This window comes from Montipora capricornis, chromosome 13 (genome assembly GCF_036669925.1).
Source record: "Montipora capricornis isolate CH-2021 chromosome 13, ASM3666992v2, whole genome shotgun sequence".
Taxonomy (NCBI): domain Eukaryota; kingdom Metazoa; phylum Cnidaria; class Anthozoa; order Scleractinia; family Acroporidae; genus Montipora; species Montipora capricornis.
Window position 1 is genome coordinate 14,607,980 of NC_090895.1, and position 20,000 is coordinate 14,627,979.

Below are 20,000 nucleotides of genomic sequence, written 5' to 3' on the forward strand. Positions count from 1 at the left end.
AACCGTTGTTTTTTAGTGAGAGCTGGGGGGTTTATTTGATATGAAACCGAGGTGGAAAACTTGCGCCATCTCAAGCCACGTCCGTTTCTTCTTGAAGTCTTAAATCGTGCATTGTCCACTGTATAGCCAAGAAAATCTTGAAATATGTTGGAAAACAGCTTCAATTCAAAGTAAGTTAAGGTGGCTCTAACCAGTTTAACACTTTCAAGAGAGCTTGCTATTAGAAGCATTGACGCTGCAACAGTATCACGTAACAGCAATGTTATGGACGTATTTAAAACCAGCCAGTTTGCTCGGTTTTAAATACGTCCTTTATTACTGGTTCTATGCGCTAACGTCACCCCTCTTGCTAAAGTTAACAACATAGAAGATATCGGGAAAGATCTTAGACCTATTTCGCTTACCCCTACTTTATCGAAAATCGCAGAACATTTTGTTGTCCAAGAACACGTGAAGCCTGCTGTTCTGAAAAGGCTACGTCCAGACCAGTTCGGATGTATTTCTGGTTCCTCTACTAAGCATGCCTTAATTGGCATATTCCATAATTGGACTCGCACTCTTGATGGAACTGGGAACCGTGTAAGGGCCTTTGTTCTTGATTACAAGAAGGCGTTCGACTTGATTGATCATAATCTGTTGATGGCCAAGCTTTTGCAATATGATATTAATCCTTACATGATAAACTGGATTGCTGCCTTTCTCTCCAAAAGGCAGGAAAGAGTCAAACTAGGGAACGACCACTTCTCCGAATGGCGTTCGGTTCGTGCAGGGGTTCCGCAGGGTACCAAGCTGGGCCCATGGCTGTTTCTCATTATGCTAAGCGATCTTAGTGCAGATACTTCGAACAGTCTTTTTAAGTATGTGGCCGATACAACAGTCTACGAGATAGTGAATGCGCAGTCCATCCTTAATGAGGTATCTACATGGTCTGCTAACAACAAGTTCCAACTTCACCCCAGTAGATGCAATGAGCTTAGGATAACCTTTGCACGCTCTCCGACAAAATATGAACCTCGCGGGGTGTAAAATAAATACAGTACAGGTAGGTAAGTTATTGGGTGTTTATACTCAAGAAGACCTTAAGTGGAATTCTCATGTAAGAGAAATGAAAAAAAAAGCTGTCAAACGCCAATATTTTTTAGCGCAACTAAAGCGTGCTTATGTACCACCTGAAGAACTGGTTCAGTTCTATGTTGCTTGCATTCAGTCTGTTTTACATTATGGCTGCCAGGTTTTTCATTTTAGTCTTCCACAATATCTATCTTTACGTTTTGAACGGATTCAGAAACGTGCTCTTAGAATAATCTTTGGTTACGAAGTGCACTACTCAGATGCCCTGACACTTTCAAGCCTTGTTACGTTAGAGCAAAGAAGGACGGAACTATGTAAACAACTTTTTAACAAAATTGTAGATAACCCCCTGGATGTTCCACACCCTCTTATTCCTTTCAATGAGGGACCAACTAAGGACCTCAGGAACGCTAGACCATACCGTGTAAAGCCATGTAAGACCAATAGGTGTCGTGACACCTTTATTAACAAATGTACAGCTATTTTTTCGCAATTCAATTACGCTACTTTTTAAGATTTATATTCGTAGTCCTAGGATTTTATTGTAAGCATGTAATTTTTTTTTGTAATTATATTCATATATTTTCCCCTTCTCGACATTGTAAACCTTAGAAATTCAGTTTATACTGTTCTTAAGGTATTGAATAAACCATTCTTCTTCTTCCTCTTCTTCCCATGTGAAACATCAATTATTGCTGAGGAAGATGCAGTCATTTTTGTGACGTAGTAAGTTACCCTGGCAATAGGAAAGCCTTGCAAAAACAGTATAAATTATTTTGGTTTTAGTTGCTCATATCTGAAAAACTAACTCAGTGACCCCCATTTTTAGTTGCACAAAAGTGATCAACAGGCCAAGATGAAACTCTCTGCAAAGTGTTAAAAAATTCTTTGGAGCGGGTTCAGAGCTACCTTAAATTTTGAATTACTTAAGGTGGCTCTGAGTCCGCTCCAAGGAATTTTTTTAAACTTTGCAGAAAGTTTCATTCTGCCATGCTGACTACATTTCAGAAATAAAAAAATGGGGGTCCCCGAGTTCGTTTTTGAGGTACGGAGCAGCTAAAGTCAAAATATGGGGTGTTTTTGCAGGGCTTTCCTGTTGCCACGGTAATCTTTTACGTCACAAGTTTTCAGAAATAACTGGTGTTTGATATGGTACCATAACATTGCTGTTAAGCGATAAAGTGTTGTAGTGTGAATCCTTCTAGTAAGAACGTTTCTTTCCATTGTTGAAACTGGTTTTAGCTACCTTTAGTCTTACGAATTTAAATTTGTGTGCACCCAGGATTAAATTTTTACATTTTTTTCTAAATTGTGCTTTTACTTGAGTTTACCGCGCATTTAGGCCGCTGTAAGCTCGTCTCCGTCTCCTTTCTCTAATTAATTTCAAAAGGAGAGTCATCAGCCCATGCTGTCTTCTCTTCCGAAGAAAATAAATTTGCAGGGCGATAAATCTCAACCTGCGAGCTTTCACGAGAGCAATTATCAAAGGGAAATGAGCAACATTATACAAATTAAGGTACTGGCAAACGAGGACAAATTGTTGCCGACACAAATGTTTCCCCATTTGCCCGCGGCGCAACATTTGTTGCGGACACAAAAAATGTTTCTGATTTTGTTCAGAAACATTTTGTGTCCACAATAAATGTTTCCTAGTTTGCGCAGCATGGAAACACAACATTCATTTTGTGTCCCGCGCGTTTGCGCGCCCAAGAAACCATCAGGAGCAACAATGTGTCCGCAGTAATGTGTCCTCGTTTGCAAAGGCTTTTAGGCGTTCCAACTCCATGGCGAAACATGTGAACAAAAAATCCACGACGAAAGTAATGGCAGATACAAGAGAAATGAGAGCCATGTATGGGAATATTTATTTTTGTTATCAAGTTTTTGTTTTGATTTGCAATTTCAGACAAGAGGCATCAGGCTTAAGTTTTATGTTAACCAGCTCACTTGATAATAAACTTTGTTTACGTCCTTTTACTTTAGTTAAACACATTTAACTGTAGTGAAACCCGGCTTAATGTGACCTCAACGATTGCAGCCATACGTTGAGTCAAATTGGGTAATTCGATAAAACCAAGATGGTAGTAATTAGGACGGAAACAGGTAACACGAAAAGGCGGATTTTAAACTGAATTGTATAAGACGTTTTGGTGTTAAAAAAGTCGGAATTTCCCAAATTGTTTCGAAACGGACATTTAATCCTGAACAAACTTAGGAAGCATTCTCCTCTTTCAAATGCAATTGCAAAATCAGTTATTCAGTCCTTCCAATTTCCTTTAGTCCCTCTAAACCTTCCAAACTAAAATGCATCTATTTCCGACGAAGGAGGACGCATCCTAATCTAGTATCGATCGTCATGCCATGTGATTTCAGAGCTTATACGCCATTTTGGACTGGCTGACACACATAACCTCGATCTGATGTGATTATGAATCTGTCATGCCTTGACACCGGATTCGTATCGTAATAACAGTAAAAATCCCCCGTATTTCCACGTGCTTTGCAGTTGTGCGTGTTGGTTGCTCGGCCGTTTTCTTCGCTGTTTTCCCAAAGGTGAGTGAAGTTGTGTTGATTTATTCGAAGTATCACTTGAAAATATGACCAAAGCTTCTTATCAGAACATCAGAACGCCGTGTAGTGGTGTGTTTTGTAGGAAACAGACACACCTTCGATGAATATTTCTGGGCAAACAGTACAATAAAAAATATTATTTTACTTGACATAAAACGGAATTTACTAATCAATGATTGCGACTAGTTTTTTTGCTACTGAAAATAAACAGTAAAAAGAAACCTACAGTAACGGCGTTGGAATATTTATGTGCATGTCCAATTCAATCAACTATTCGGAAAGGAAACCACAGAAAAACTTCTGTTGCGGAAAAATCTGTGTAATTTCTCATAGAGCCAGGAACAGATTATGACGCCATTGTTTGTGTAATAATCAAAGATAGAAAAAATAACGAACTTTATATTATATCTTTTAGCAAGAAAAGCTTCAAAAATAAGAAATATTTAAAACACCTCTGCTAGTGATATTTGACAATATGCTAATTTGTTTAATTTCGCTCGTAATAAAATATTAATCACTTTCAAACAACTGTCTCTTTTGTCCCTTACTTTTTCTTGATTCGGTTTGTTAAAAGGAACACATCGTTCATTCAGTATTAAAAACAGGTGGGAGAGACTCACGTGACTTTACCAGGTTCGATTCCCACAATCAATAGAGTGCTTACACATTGTCAATATAGGGAAAGTATTTTACTTGACATAAAACGTAATTTACTAATCAATGATTGCTACTAGTTTTATTGTTACTGTAAATAAACAGTAAAAAAAACCTACAGTAACGGCGTTGGAATATTTATGTGCATGTCCAATTCAATCAACTATTCGGAAAGGAAACCACAGAAAAACTTCTGTTGCGGAAAAATCTGTGTAATTTCTCATAGAGCCAGGAACAGATTATGACGCCATTGTTTGTGTAATAATCAAAGATGGAAAAAATAACGAACTTTATATTATATCTTTTAGCAAGAAAAGCATCAAAAATAAGAAATATTTAAAACACCCTTGCTAGGGATATTTGACAATATGCTAATTTGTTTAATTTCGCTCGTTATAAAATATTAATCACTTTCAAACAACTGTCTCTTTTGTCCCTTATTTTTTCTTGATTCGGTTTGTTAAAGTGGTACTATGATCAAAAAATCATTTCCTTTTTTTCTTCAGATTTTGAAAGCGTGTTCGCTTAACACCTAACTGGCAAAACTTTGAGCTTTGAGTTTTATCCAAAGGCTGTTTATTTTGAGTGTAAGTTTTGGATTTCACGGTCGCCATTACTCACGTTTAAAACTGGCCGATTGGACCTCAGAGTGTTGGATCTAGAGAAAATGACGTCATTTACTCACTAGCTTAAAATTTCAGCGTGTAAACGCAATTTATTACATATGTAAAACACGGGTTTAAAAGTCTGAAAGCCCGAAACTCCCGTGCTGCATATTAATTCGGCCGCGTACACACGCATTGCATTCTTAAACTAGTGAGTCTTTGACGTCATTTTCTCCTCGACCCAGCTCTCTCAAGATTTTAAAGTTAGTAATGGCAGACCAATAAATAAGAAAATTCCAGTTAAAATAAACAGGTATCTTTTTAAAATCAGAACTTAAAACTTGGGTCAGTTGGTGTTTAGTTAACATAGTTTTGAAATCCAAAGAAAAAAAAGAATGGTTTTTTTGGTCGTAGTACCACTTTAAAAGGAACACATCGCTCATTCAGTATTAAAAACAGGTGGGAGAGATTCACGTGACTTTACCAGGTTCCATTCCCACAATCAATAGAGTGCTTACACATTGTCAATATAGGGAAAGTATATATCCCTTTACAAGCAATGCTTTTGTCATTCAAATTTGCCAACTACAGGGACAAAAGACGTTTTCTTTCCCCACTCCTCCCCATCCCCCCCCCCCTCCCTTCTATGGAAGGCATAATTTAGTTATGTTCGAAAATTGAGAGTTTTGGAAGTGTGTTAGAAACAGATTTGGCTTACAAGAAGGTGTTGGAATCTCTATATTTGCGACAAAAGAACAACGGAACGGAACAGTCCAAAAGAGAGGTTGTTGCGTCTCCGTCGATTTTCCCCTGGTATCGTCTACAGGAGCATTGCTAGCTTACTTCCACTTCAGTTTGAGTGAAAGAGATCCGTGGCCTGCTATGTTCTCTCCCCTGGTTAGTTCCTGTTCCTTTACACTTTCACTACTTCAATATTTGAAGAAGTAACTGTTAGCCTTAAAAAAAAAAGGTTTGAAATCGATATGCAAACAGGTTAAATGGATTGAATGCAACTAATTACATGTATCTTCAATATTTCGAGAAAAAATACTACAATTCAAACGAAGACTCCTTCGTTTGAATCTCAAATATTGCCGTTACTTTCTTTCAACACACTGGCTTATGATAAACAACTCTACAAAACTGTTTTCCCAAATAATTTTTTTAAAATGTTTAAAAAACGTCTAGTGAAGAAACGTTTTTGAAAAATGCTTTGTCTTGACTCCAACAAAAATAAAGGGGTGACCCTTTAGCATAACATTCATAATATACTTCTTTTAACTGGTGGACTGAAGAATTCATCAGCGATGCAAGTTATGAAACTCAGGTACTTATTGCATCTAGCACAACCCCACACAGATAGCGTGACAATTCGAATAAAAAGCAGAAATGATAAAGGCCTTGACAAGAATGATACAAAGCTTCCAGAGAGTGGACAAACTTTCTAGAGATGTGCAAGATGTACATAAATACAGTGTGCAGAGCTAACGCTCACATGGTTTATATAGGTATAAAGCTAGCACTTCAAATTACCCTCTAATAGTTAAGACTGTTGAAATATAAGTGCTACATGGCCCACGTTTGCAAAAACGTAACCCTTCCTTGTACTTGTACATCTTCATTGCCGCGACATTGACACCTTAACATTCCTACAACCTACTTCCGTCTGACCTTGTAGCTCAGTCGGTAGAGCAGCGGTGCTCTAACCCGAAGGTCGTGGGTTCAATTCCCACCATGGTTAGAGTTTTTCTCTGTCCTTGTGTGGGCCCATTTCCATAAGTAGGGCTAATGCCCATATGGTTCATATGGGTAACAAACTCGTACTTCACATTACACTCTAATAGTTAAGTCTGTTCATACATTTAGATATTTTACCCAGAAGAACATCGCATTGTTAACAGTGGAGTGGTGTACAAAAACAGAGATACTCTTACTTCAAAGTATCGCAAATTCAGTCGAGTAAAGGCATTTCAATTTTTCCAAGAACAACTAGTTCCTAATTCTTAGATGCCCAATTCATTACACATTTTGAACTTTTCGTAAGGAAATATCGTAGTTATTTAGGACCCATGTACTATGAGTTAAGTCATCACCTAGTCATCGCATTTGTTGACTAAGGCGGATTGTGACGCCACAATTCCACAATAACACATTTTGGTTTTTCTTTTTTAATCAACACAACACTCAGCACATGCTTATTGCACCATCGTCACGTGTCTACAATTTTCCTAAGGGGGGTACCTATGTGGATCGCCGCTACACTACCTCCCCCTTTATGAGCACTATCCCAGTGCTGGTCCACTGTGTAAATCACTTCCGAGTAAACTTAAAACAACTCCAAATTGACACAGCTGACTGAGTCTCTAACGACTGTTCGTTAATTAACATGACAATGTCCACAGTTCTCAGGAAACACGCGACAGTTAAATGTTCAAACTTGCACAGGGTGAAATAAGACGTTTCCGTATTGCGGAAAACTTGCGGAAACTTGATAGTTCAAATTTCCGTCGAATTTCCGCAAAGCGGTTTCGACGGGAAACATGAAAGAGGAAAATGTGGTCGACATTGCTCGTTTCCGCAACGTTTCCGTTAGCTGAAATGTACAAGACCGTATCAGTCGCGTTTCCGCGGACAATTTTCTTCGGAAATTTGGTAGCGTTCAACTCCGGTTGTTTTCATTTTAAGAAGGCGATGTGCTGCCAATGATTTCTTGGTAACAGCGCTGTTTTGATCAACAACGCTCATAAGACACTCATAATGATGTTCTGATGTGACTTCTCAGACGGTACTTAAGGCTGTCCATCTGACCAAAACAGGCCAGGGGCAAAACAGACTATACAGACAAAAGTTTTAAGAATTTTATTAGTTTAAACTTTCTCGGAGCGTGTAGTTCTTATCATTGTGAACAAGTAATGATTCATCTGAAGTACGCGGCAGTTCAATTTCTCATCGTGGAGCCGATCATTGGTTTTAATGGCAACCTCATTTTGCTTTGACACGATTCAGATCAAGGTTTTTACTGACGAACTTTTTGATGATGGAGAAAAAAGGGCAGGTAAACAAAGCCAACTGGAATAGTAAGTTGTGGTCATGGCAGTCTCATTCACAGGGGTGCACTCTTATTTTCTCATAAGAACATATTCTTTTAGAATATCGAGGCTGAAATTTGGGAAATTTTAAAAATATTTTAATATACCCAAGGCTGAGATTTTTCCCACCAAAACGAAAGAACCTGCTCTAGCTATTGACAAATGTCAGTGCTAATGACAGTGTAATCACGAGTGCAAACGTGCTTGATTATGGTTTTCCAGATCTAAATATATTACGCATGTAAAACAGTAAACAAATTTTAAAGCAAAATTGAATTCTAATTAGCAATATCAGATGGAGTTTTACAGCAGAAAAACGCACCACTCGAGCAATACTCTATCGGATTACTCCAAACGCCATCGACTACGCGGTATCCAGGGCGCGCTGAGAGCGATAAGTTTCAAACGCGCTGCCGGCCCCGTATTAATTACAGAAAGGAATAAAGTAAAGAAAATCTCTCTAACGTACCTGGACAACAGGGTTCTCATTAAGTGCCGGCAGCCGGCTAAAAAACCGGCTACTTTAAATTTCGAGCCGTCTACTTTTCGGTCATAAACTTGCTATAAACAAGTGGCACTCGCTTCTCCCGCCGCCTACTTTTATATTTAAGCCGTCTACTCCAAAACTTATTGAGAACCCTGGGACAACTATTGCGATGAATGACAGTCTACAAATTGAAAATGTATGAAAATTAAACTTCTAGGAATCCACAGAAAGTAGTATATAATCACCATTTGATGGACCGATACAAATACCCAAACAGCTCGAAAGTTCCTGGGGATTTTCTGCCGCATGCTGGCATGCCTCGTTTTGAAAGCGAAAGCAATATAAGGTCGCATGCGTGCCTCGATTTGACTTTGGTCAAAGTACGGGTCGAATCGCGCGCCTTTTTGAAACTTCATTGATAGCATTTGTCGCTTTTATTCCGTTTAAAAGTTAGTATTCTAGTGATAAAATGAGTGAGGAGAGCCAGAGACAGGTAGATAATAATGAGACACCTAATCCGATGAAGAGTGTGCTTGATGAGTTGGCAAAACTCAGGAAAGAAAACGAGCGTCTGAACGGTCGGTTGGACGAGCTTGTTCAGAGTGTTCAACAGCCAAGCGCAAGAAAGAGTCTTTTTAGCAAGAAACGGATGCAGCCAACTGTAGACCCTAGTTGTTCGGTAAGTACAGTTTAAACTTATTTTTCCTGTTTCCATGACATATCAATATATATCATCCAAAAAAAAATTTTTCATCTGACCGATTTGTGTTATCGATCGACTCGCCCATATTCGATAATGATTCGTTGTGTTCATTATTTACGATTCGGTCGGTTTAAAATGATGGGTAAGCTCATCAACCTCTTGCATTTTACTGTATCACAAATTAATCAGTTTTGATTTGAAAAATGCCGGTAGCGAAGGCATTTTATTCACATAGAAAACGCTTTTGGGAAAGGTTCACCGCGGGACATTTGAAATTGGCAGCCGTAATTGAAGCAAATTTTCATGCATCGTACATTCCAGTAATTCAGTGTGGTTAGGCCACATATACAGAACCGATGAAATAAATGTTTTGTGAAGTTATAAATTCTGTTTTTGTAGGATGCAGTTAGAAAGACGTATAAAGAATTAAAGAAACAAAAAAAAGATTTTAATGGCTTTAAAACAGATGTCAGGTTAGCAAAATTTGGTTCATAATCTTATGTAACTATGTTATTCTCATAATGATCATCCCACAGTGAAGAGTTTGGAACTGAGCTGTAAACTGAGATAACAGGTTCATTGAATGAGAATAATAAGCAACCATCATTGGCACAAGAAGAGTCATACATCATTTTATAGTGAAATATTTATCAACTCTTAAAGTTTCATTAAGCTACAAACACCAGGATAAGAGATTTATTTGATAACAAAAGCAACCTTCATTGACACAAGTAAGATGCCCATCTTTAAATGAATGAAATGGTGCATGTATTAATTCAGGGTTGTCACTAGTAAGTAAGATGCCCATCTTTGAGTGGGAAGTCACAATTCTATGTACATGTATCCATCTTTGAGTGGACAAAATGGTGCTTGTGTCAATGATACTTTCATTTTCCAAATGCCACAAGGAGATCAACTAGACAATTAAATTTTTACAGTGATATTATCACGTTTCACTTCAACTTGTTGTTTAGCTTTAAACACTAGTATAATTATGAGCTTTATTCAATGCCAAAAGGAACCTTCATTGACACAAGTAAGACGCCCATCTTTGAGTGGGAAGTCGCAATTCTATTTATCCATCTTTGAGTGGACAAAATGGTGCTTGTGCTAATGAAACTTCCAATTTTATGAATGCCAGAGTAGGTCAACTAGACAATTTTACAGTGATATCATTATGTTTCGCTTCAACTTGTTGTTTAGCTTCAAACACTAGTATATGAGCTTTATTCGATGGCAAGAGGAACCTTCATTGACACAAGTAAGACGCCCATCTTTGAGTGGGAAGTTGCAATTCTATTTATCCATCTTTGAGTGGACAAAATGGTGCTTGTGTTAATGATACTTCCAATTTTATGAATGCAAGGAGGTCAACTAGACAATTTTACAGTGACATCATTATGTTTCGCTTCAACTTGTTGTTTAGCTTCAAACACTAGTATATTATGAGCTTTATTCGATGGCATTAGGAACCTTCATTGACACAAGTAAGACGCCCATCTTTGAGTGGGAAGTCGCAATTCTATTTATCCATCTTTGAGTGGACAAAATGGTGCTTGTGTTAATGAAACTTCCAATTTTATGAATGCCAGAAGTAGGTCAACTAGACAATTTTACAGTAATATCATTATGTTTCGCTTCAACTTGTTGTTTAGCTTCAAACACTAGTATATGAGCTTTATTCTATAGCAAGAGGAACCTTCATTGACACAAGTAAGACGCCCATCTTTGAGTGGGAAGTTGCAATTCTATTTATCCATCTTTGAGTGGACAAAATGGTGCTTCTGTTAATGATACTTCCAATTTTATGAATGCAAGGACGTCAACTAGACAATTTTATAGTGATATCATTATGTTTTGCTTCAACTTGTTGTTTAGCTTCAAACACTAGTATATTATGAGCTTTATTCGATGGCATTAGGAACCTTCATTGACACAAGTGAGACGCCCATCTTTGAGTGGGAAGTTGCAATTCCATTTATCCATCTTTGAGTGGACAAAATGGTGCTTGTGTTAATGATACTTCCAATTTTATGAATGCCAGAGGTAGGTCAACTAGACAATTTTACAGTGATATCATTATGTTTCGCTTCAACTTGTTGTTTAGCTTCAAACACTAGTATATGAGCTTTATTCAATGGAAAGAGGAACCTTCATTGACACAAGTAAGACGCCCATCTTTGAGTGGGAAGTTGCAATTCTATTTATCCATCTTTGAGTGGACAAAATGGTGCTTGTGTTAATGATACTTCCAATTTTATGAATGCCAGAAGTAGGTCAACTAGACAATTTTACAGTGATATCATGTTTCGCTTTAACTTGTTGTTTAGCTTCAAACACTAGTATATGAGCTTTATTCGATGGGAAGAGGAACCTTCATTGACACAAGTGAGACGCCCATCTTTGAGTGGGAAGTTGCAATTCTATTTATCCATCTTTGAGTGGACAAAATGGTGCTTGTGTTAATGAAACTTCAATTTTATGAAAGCCAGAAGGAGGTCAACTAGACAATTTTACAGTGATATCATTATGTTTCATTTTAACTAGTTGTTTGGCTTGAAACACTAGTATATGAGCTTTATTCCATGGCATTAGCAATCTTCATTGACACAAGTAAGACGCCCATCTTTGAGTGGGAAGTCGCAATTCCATTTATCCATCTTTGAGTGGACAAAATGGTGCTTGTGTCAATAATACTTTCATTTTCCAGATGCCGCAAGGAGATCAACTAGACAATTAAATTTTTACAGTGATATCATCATGTTTCACTTCAACTTGTTGTTTAGCTTTAAACACTAGTATAATTATGAGCTTTATTCAATACCAAAAGGAACCTTCATTGACACAAGTAAGACGCCCATCTTTGAGTGGGAAGTCGCAATTCTATTTATCCATCTTTGAGTGGACAAAATGGTGCTTGTGCTAATGAAAGTTCCAATTTTATGAATGCCACAGGGAGATCAACTAGACAATTTTACAGTGATATCATTACGTTTCATTTCAACTAGTTGTTTGGCTTGGAACACTAGTATATGAGCTTTATTCGATGGCATTAGGAACCTTCATTGACACAAGTAAGATGCCCATCTTTGAGTGGGAAGTTGCAATTCTATTTATCCATCTTTGAGTGGACAAAATGGTGCTTGTGTTAATGATACTTCCAATTTTATGAATGCCAGGAGGTCAACTAGACAATTTTACAGTGACATCATTATGTTTCACTTCAACTTGTTGTTTAGCTTCAAACACTAGTATATTATGAGCTTTATTCGATGGCATTAGGAACCTTCATTGACACAAGTAAGACGCCCATCTTTGAGTGGGAAGTCGCAATTCCATTTATCCATCTTTGAGTGGACAAAATGGTGCTTGTGTTAATGATACTTCCAATTTTATGAATGCCAGAAGTAGGTCAACTAGACAATTTTATAGTGATATCATTATGTTTCGCTTCAACTTGTTGTTTAGCTTCAAACACTAGTATATGAGCTTTATTCGATGGGAAGAGGAACCTTCATTGACACAAGTGAGACGCCCATCTTTGAGTGGGAAGTTGCAATTCCATTTATCCATCTTTGAGTGGACAAAATGGTGCTTGTGTTAATGAAACTTCAATTTTATGAAAGCCAGAAGGAGGTCAACAAGACAATTTTACAGTGATATCATTACGTTTTGCTTCAACTTGTTGTTTAGCTTCAAACACTAGTTTAAGAGCTTTATTCAAGGACAAAAGCAACTCTTGAGTTAATTTTTTTCCATTGTCAGGCTACATAAACCTTATACTATCCACAACTCCTTGATTTGCTCTGACGAAGGGCTAACGCTGGAAACGTCAGGTGGTTAATATTGTGCAGTGGTCAATTTACATTTATTTATCAACTCAGTTGACAAACCAAATTTTTGTGTTTCACTCCCCCACTGACGCAGCACCTCAGTTTCTTCAGAACCAGAAAACTGCCTCTTTAAGCTCACTAAGTTTTTTTAGACCCAGGCTGTCACAATATACCCATATAATTTTATTTCAAATAAATAGTTAAAAAAAATTGACATGTTTTTGGTGTGTATTTCTTTGAGGTATGATGATGAGGAGAACAAAAAAATTGAGGATATTTTGGTTAAATAAGTGAGGGGAAATTTTGGGGGAAAAAAATGGCCCAAAGCCAAGATAAAAGGTAAGTCGTGCATTTTTGTAAGTTCCTTTAATTTAGTAGCTTCTAGATGTTTCAGACAGGTGCAGTTACGTAATGATGGAATACAAAAGTTTGAAAAGACACTAAGGCCATGTTCTATTGGGATCAACCGTTTCAACCAAAACCGGTTTAGGTTAATGCAGCTGACGTTTTCCAAAAGAATTCTTTTCCAACCATTTGCCGTTGAAACGCGATCACTCCTGGGAATAGTTATTACCAGCTCTTATATGTAACCTTCCTGTCTGCGGATCCGCATGGTAAACATGGCGGCTGCTGACCGTGCTCGTGCTGTCGTCTGTTTTGTACTCTTGGAAGTCTTAAAAGATGTCATAAAAATGACTCAAAGGGAGAACTTGGAGGATTGGCAGCCTCGTTTCTAGAGAATGGACACCTCAAGGCTGCTGCCTAAGAAAATTTTAAAGGGGCCCTCAGAGCTAAACGCTGAGAACTTAGGAGCCCAACATATGAAGTGAAAGGTGTTGCTGGGAAAAGTTAAGGAACCCAGAGCTATTCTTTGGGAGCCCGAGGCTACTGGGCTCCTGTTAGGCAACAGCCTTGCACCTGCTGTTAAAATTCATGGATACAGCTGTACGTAGAAGAAGTCGTATCAAATTTGTCAGACGATCGTTTCAAGCTTTTAAGAGCCAGCGAAAAACCGCAGTGGTTGCTACAAATGCTTTTTCAAGTGTGGACAAAATAAATATTCCAAGGACAACCAAACCATGTTTTGTGGACATAAGAGTAAATTTCAAAACACGAAACACATGAACACATGTTTTGCATGTTTGTCTATGCTCGTTTATAGAATGCACAAGTGCTATACATTTCTGTACCCTACCCCCTTTGATGTTGTTAATCGATAACAGTGTCCATTTACAATGTATACCGTATGCAAGGTTTGATCGTAGTGTAAATTGCACAGAGGAAAGAGCAAGAACCAAATCGAAATATGCAACATTGTCAGGGAGACTATTTTGCCAGAGTAAACTGTTGTTGAAGAAAAAAGTAAAATTTAATGTTAATGTCTTATTCACAGTAGTCATGCCACTGTGGCTAAATGAGTTTTTTTTTTTTTCTTTTTTGATATTCAGAAATTGATGTATCGCAAAGAAGTGATAGATAAGGCAGAACTTTCACTGGATGACAAAGCCAAAATGAAGGCTTTATTAAACCTTCACAATGCTGTGGAGTTTATTTCTTCAGAGGAAAGTGAAGACAATGAAGAGGGGACTGGTGGTCCGCCACCAAGGTTCATCAAGCCACTACGCTGGGAGAGGTCGAAGTTAAGAAACATCAAGGCTGTTCTTTATGCCTTGCAAGTCGAAGAGGCAAAAAAGAACAGCTGCAAAAATAACCAGAAAGGCTGATCAAAACATGTCAGATAGACCGGTACCAACAAACTGCCCCTCATGGGCAGGACGCCAGTAATTCCCACTAAGAGACTTACAGTGTAAAACAATTTAATTGCTACAGTAACCTTCACTATGGCAACTGGGTGTCACTGTTTGGGTGTTGTGTGCAAAAAAGTTAGAAGTGATGGACCACGGTAACAAACTCTCTTCAGGACTCTGCATCCACTAACACCATAGTAGAGGACACTGTGGCGATTTGCTTTAACGTGCCTTAACGTGCCTTCTTTAGACAGTTAAACCCTGTGATGATCAAACTAACTTAATTTTGCACAACCTCATTGGCTAGGTGATAAGAGTTTTATTCTTAAAAGAAAACCTTTACTTGACTGTGTTCATTAAAATTGCTGACATTACAAGACAGTCATTGGGGTATCCTAACAACAAAACTGGGAGTGTCAGATAAAAGGCAACACAAAAATGAGTCGCTTGTAAAATGAGGCAGTTTGTCATTATTATTCAAACTCAAATGTAGGGAAATTCTTATAGAGTACTTTGTAGGTGTATGTCACAGCCAGGTCCACTTTGTAGCCATGCATGCAGTTACAGCAGAGTGACATAACAAAAAGTGTGGTACATGTGTCGACATACTGGCTTGTATATTAAGCCTATGGCTATTTTTGTTTGCATCACAGTCACCTTTGCAGCATCAGTCTGATACTCCCTAATGAAGCTAATTAAGGCCTCTCAGTGGTTTGTATAGGCTTAAACAATAACTTTTGGGGATGGTCCACCAAGTACTGGTACCAAGTACGAAAATACCAGCTATTTAAAACATTTATTTGGTGGTCATTTCCTGTCAATGTTTGTTTTAATAACGTTAATGTTACACTTACCTGGTACTGGGTGGTGACATGCCTTGAAATAATTTACATACATGAATTATCATTATTTTTTAAATTTAGAGTAGTAAGCATTTGTTATAGTGCGTCCAGAAAAAGTTTGAGTGACAAACCTCCAGATCATCAGTAACAGCCTTCACAACTGATACTGGAGAAACTGGTATTTTTGTGCAAAGGTTTTCTTAATTTAAACTTAAAGAAAGGAGTGCACCGTAAAAAGATGTTTTAAGATTAGATAATTTAGTTAGTTTTTAATACAGCAATTTGATACATTTACAGATTTCCTTATGAGATCTTATGCAGTCTTAAATGAGTAAGACCTTCATTTGAATATTGTTCTTATAAACTTATTTACCGTATTTACTCGAATAAGTGCCGCGGCGCTTATTTAATTTTCCGCGCCACAAGTGCGGCGCTTATTTAAACAATGTACAAGACAAATTTACTTTTTCTATATTTTTATTCAACGGTACACTTTCTATCTGTTAATTTTCCCATGGACTGATACTAAACTGATAGTACATCTAGAATTACGAGAGAAATTCACGCGGTGAAAAAAACCCGTTGTGGACCAATTTACAACGTTCAGTCAAAGAAAGAAAGAGAGCTTACCGCCCGAGCGGAGAAATACAGTCACTTTGAACTAAAGAACATCACATTTAAGGAAAATAAATTGCCGATGCTGTTTTAAAATTGTTTTATAGTGTTTTTCCCGGAATTCCTCGAATAAGCGCCGCATCAGCGGTGCGGCGCTTATTCCAGGGCGGCGCTTATTCACTTTTTTGTCCCAGATACGGCGCTTATTCGAGGGCGGCGCTTATTCGAGTAAATACGGTAATAGTCTTACTGTAAACTACTTCTTGGAGTTATGTATTTTGGAATATACGTTACTAATTTTAAAATAACTTTATGATATAATGTTATTTAATTAGTTATTATATAATAATTATGTCAAGGAGAAAGAAGGTTGAATATTGCCAATTCTAAAATGACTATTTAGTTAAAATGGAAAAGTTACAATAAAAACGTTACAGTGTTAAAATATATGATATAATAAAGTTATTTATTAATTACTATATAATATTTCAATGAGAAATAAAGTTGAATTTTGTCAAATCTAAAATGATTATTTAATTGAAATGGAAAAGTTACAGTATCAGGCATCAAAATTAGAAAATACATTGTAAGAAGTCTCTTTTTATTGTGAAAATATTATATATACAAATGGAGAGAATTATTTAAATAAAAACTCACCAAACGGCACCTAAATCTGAATCTGCTTGAATTTTGCGTATCAACGAAAACGGGTCGTTGTAAATCCATAAATCGATCCAGGGTTGTCCCAAAAACCTCCACATTTGAAATACCTGATAGAATGAACAGTATATGATTCCAAACTGGAGAGTTAAGCAAAGTTTCCACGTTTAGGAAATCCTGTGAATGATCCACCGAATGTGAACTCTGCGGAAACATAAAGGATGTATAAAGTAAACCGATCCAACTGAGTTTCTGCATTCCTTTTTCCGGAAACTCAACGCACAATTGATTATCCTCTGGATTTACGAGCTGCGGAAACATGACGGCATTTGGCGTTTCCGCAAGAGATTAAACCTAACGGATACGTGAGTATAAGGGATGCGTTTACGGGACGCCGCAGAAACTGAAACATGACTTATACACGTGATTCCCGCAACGGTTAGTTACAATTCCGTCTGCGGATATTCAGGTTTCCGTAAAGTAACCGTTACAAAAACGGCAACGGAAACACCTTTTTTCAACCTGTGTTGTTTAGTTGCCTCGCCTGTTCGGCAATGTCCATCAGTCCCCAAGCATTACTGGCCAATCAGATTACCCATCCACCCAAGTTCCGTACCGACTTGGTGGCTTTCGTTGCCTGGATGGTCTCCCACCAACTCTGGAAACTGCTTCAGAAACGACTTGTACAGGCAACCCCACCGTTTGACGGCTGACATGCTCTGGGTAACCGTCATCCGCTGTAGAAGTTGGCAGATCCGCGTGAGGTTCAGGTTACCTCACTTCATCAGGCTGGTCGCTGTTATCTATCTCAGTGCAATCAGCATTCTGAGATCCAGGAGTAACATCATCCTCTTCTCTCCCCGTTGATTCTGTATCGACAAGTTCAACTCCCTCTCTCTCGTTAACCGGAGCTGACTGCCCGTCTTCAACAAACACTGGAGAATCTACATCTGATGCCTCTCTTTCCTCTTCTCTCGGTCTGAATGAACAACCTTCGGCCTGGCCTTCCTGCTCTTCTGGATTCGATGCACTACATCAGACAACACTGATATTACCAAATAAGGCCCCTCCCAAGGGCAGTCAAGTTTGGAATTTCTCCCTTTCTTTCTCCGAGCATTGTGCAGCTCTCTTTCTGGCGCATGGCTGCCTTGCTCAAATGTCGTCTATCCAAGTCATGAGCACTGGCCAATCTATTTTGAACAACTTGGGCGTAGTCCGTCTTGAGTAATGGTGCATCAGGAGGTGCCTCGGTTATGGCATCCAAAGGAACTTCCAGTTCTCTACCCAGCATTAAGAGATTAGGCGAAACCCCTGTTGACTCATGAACAGCACCTCGATAGGCCATCATGCAAGCTGGTAGCTGAAGATCCCAGTCCTTCTGATCTTCCCTGATCTTCCCACGCAACATTTCAACGAGGGTCCTATTGAAGCGTTCCACCTGTCCATCGGATTGGGGGTGCATTGGGGTAGTGCGAGTTTTCTTGATGTCTAAAAGCTTGCAAATTTCAGCAAAGACCTCTGATTCAAAGTTAGTTCCTTGGTCGCTATGGAGTTCACGGGGTACGCCAAAGCGATAAATGAACTCGCTCACCAACTTCTCAGCAACAGTAGTGGCCTCCTGTTTTGGTATAGGGTAGCTCTCAGTCCATTTGGTGAAGTAATCACTAACCACCAGTACAAACGTCTTTCGTGGAGTTTCTGGCAGTGGACCAAGAATGTCAATCGCAATGCGTTCCATGGGAGCTCCTACCACGTACTGTTGTAAAGGAGCGCGACGCCTCCTTCCCCACGTTTTGTTTGATCCGCAAACATGGCAACTGGCGACCAATCCATGAACTGCTGATGTGAGGCCCGGCCAATAATAACGAGACTAAAGGGCGTTTATGGTCTTTCACACACCACGAGGACTCACAGTCGTGTGGCTATGATGAGCTTCAAAGGCAGTCTGTCGGAGATTGACGGGAAGAACAATCTGATTGTTCGTCTGATCTCCAATGTCATTTTCCCATTTGCGACAAAGTACACGGTTTCTGAAGAGCAACCGGTCCCATTGTGACCACAAATACTTTACAGCACAGCTTTGAGGCGACACCTCCTCCCACAATGGCTTCCTTTCATTGTCTTCCTTCCATCCAATGATGATTTTAAGATCAGGATCTGCTTCCTGCTGCTCCCTCAAGAAGTTAGAAGTCCATGTTGGTTCCACCCTGACCGTGGCACAACGCTCACCAACAGGACGTTTACATTTCACTGGTTGCCCACTGTCCTGGTTAGGGACATGCATCGCTCTTTGGACACCGACATGAACAAAGGACACTTGTTTCTGAGATTTCGGACCCTTACACCACCTACAACTGTCATTGCAAGGTCGACGAGAAAGTGCATCAGCATTCTGGTGTCGTTGTCCCGGTCGATACTGGATCTCACAGTCAAACGTACTTAAGAATTCAATTGAACGTGCCAGTTGTCCTTCTGGGTTCTTAGCTTTAATGACAGAGCGCAAGGGGGAATTATCACTTCGAATGCAGAATCTTGTACCTTGTAGGTAATGCCGATGTTGCTTGATAAACTCTACAATTGCCAAAAGCTCTCGTCGAGTCACACAATAGTTCTTTTCGGACTTGGACAATGTTCGACTTGCAAATGCAATAGGCTGTGAAGCTGTGATAACAATAGGCTGTGAAGCTGTGAAGCTGTGATAACACTGCACCAATTCCATGGTCTGATGCGTCGGTGTCTAGCACAAACTTACCCTCTCTGGTCGGGTAGGCCAGGACTCCAGAGGACGTAAGCGAACTCTTGAGGCTGTCGAAAGCCAGCTGACATTCCCCTGTCCAAACAAATTCTGTCTTTACTTCTGTTAGCTTGTACAGCGGTTGAGCTACGGTTGGGAAATCAGGGACAAACCGACGGTAATAAGAAGCAAGTCTGAGGAAGCTTTTGATCTCTGTCCTGTTTTCCGGAATGAGCCATGTGCGAACTTGTTCGACCTTTCCATGGTCTGGGCCGATGCCCTCTTTTGTGACCACATATCCGAGATATGAAACTCGTTTCTGGAAGAGAAAACACTTCTTCGGCTTAAGCTTTATTCTCGCCCGGGTAAGTTGCTCAAACACTTGTTT

The 20,000-nt window shown here is 38.9% G+C and overlaps 2 protein-coding genes and 1 long non-coding RNA gene across 3 annotated transcripts in view; all 3 read left to right on the top strand.

Moving 5' to 3' along the window:
- The window catches only part of LOC138029455 (NLR family CARD domain-containing protein 4-like), a 281,844-nt gene that overhangs the window by 213,374 nt on the left and 48,470 nt on the right, over positions 1-20,000 (top strand). The window lies entirely within an intron of this gene.
- LOC138029182 (uncharacterized) overlaps positions 1-20,000 on the top strand; it is a 377,995-nt gene that overhangs the window by 204,082 nt on the left and 153,913 nt on the right. The gene's annotated exons all lie outside the window — the stretch shown is intronic.
- LOC138029176 (uncharacterized) lies at positions 8,843-16,890 on the top strand. Its single transcript, XM_068876889.1, has 4 exons — positions 8,843-9,156; positions 9,580-9,653; positions 13,255-13,352; positions 14,462-16,890. The coding sequence occupies exons 1-3, from the start codon at positions 8,947-8,949 to the stop codon at positions 13,301-13,303; spliced, it is 333 nt and encodes a 110-aa protein (XP_068732990.1). The 5' UTR covers positions 8,843-8,946; the 3' UTR covers positions 13,304-13,352; positions 14,462-16,890.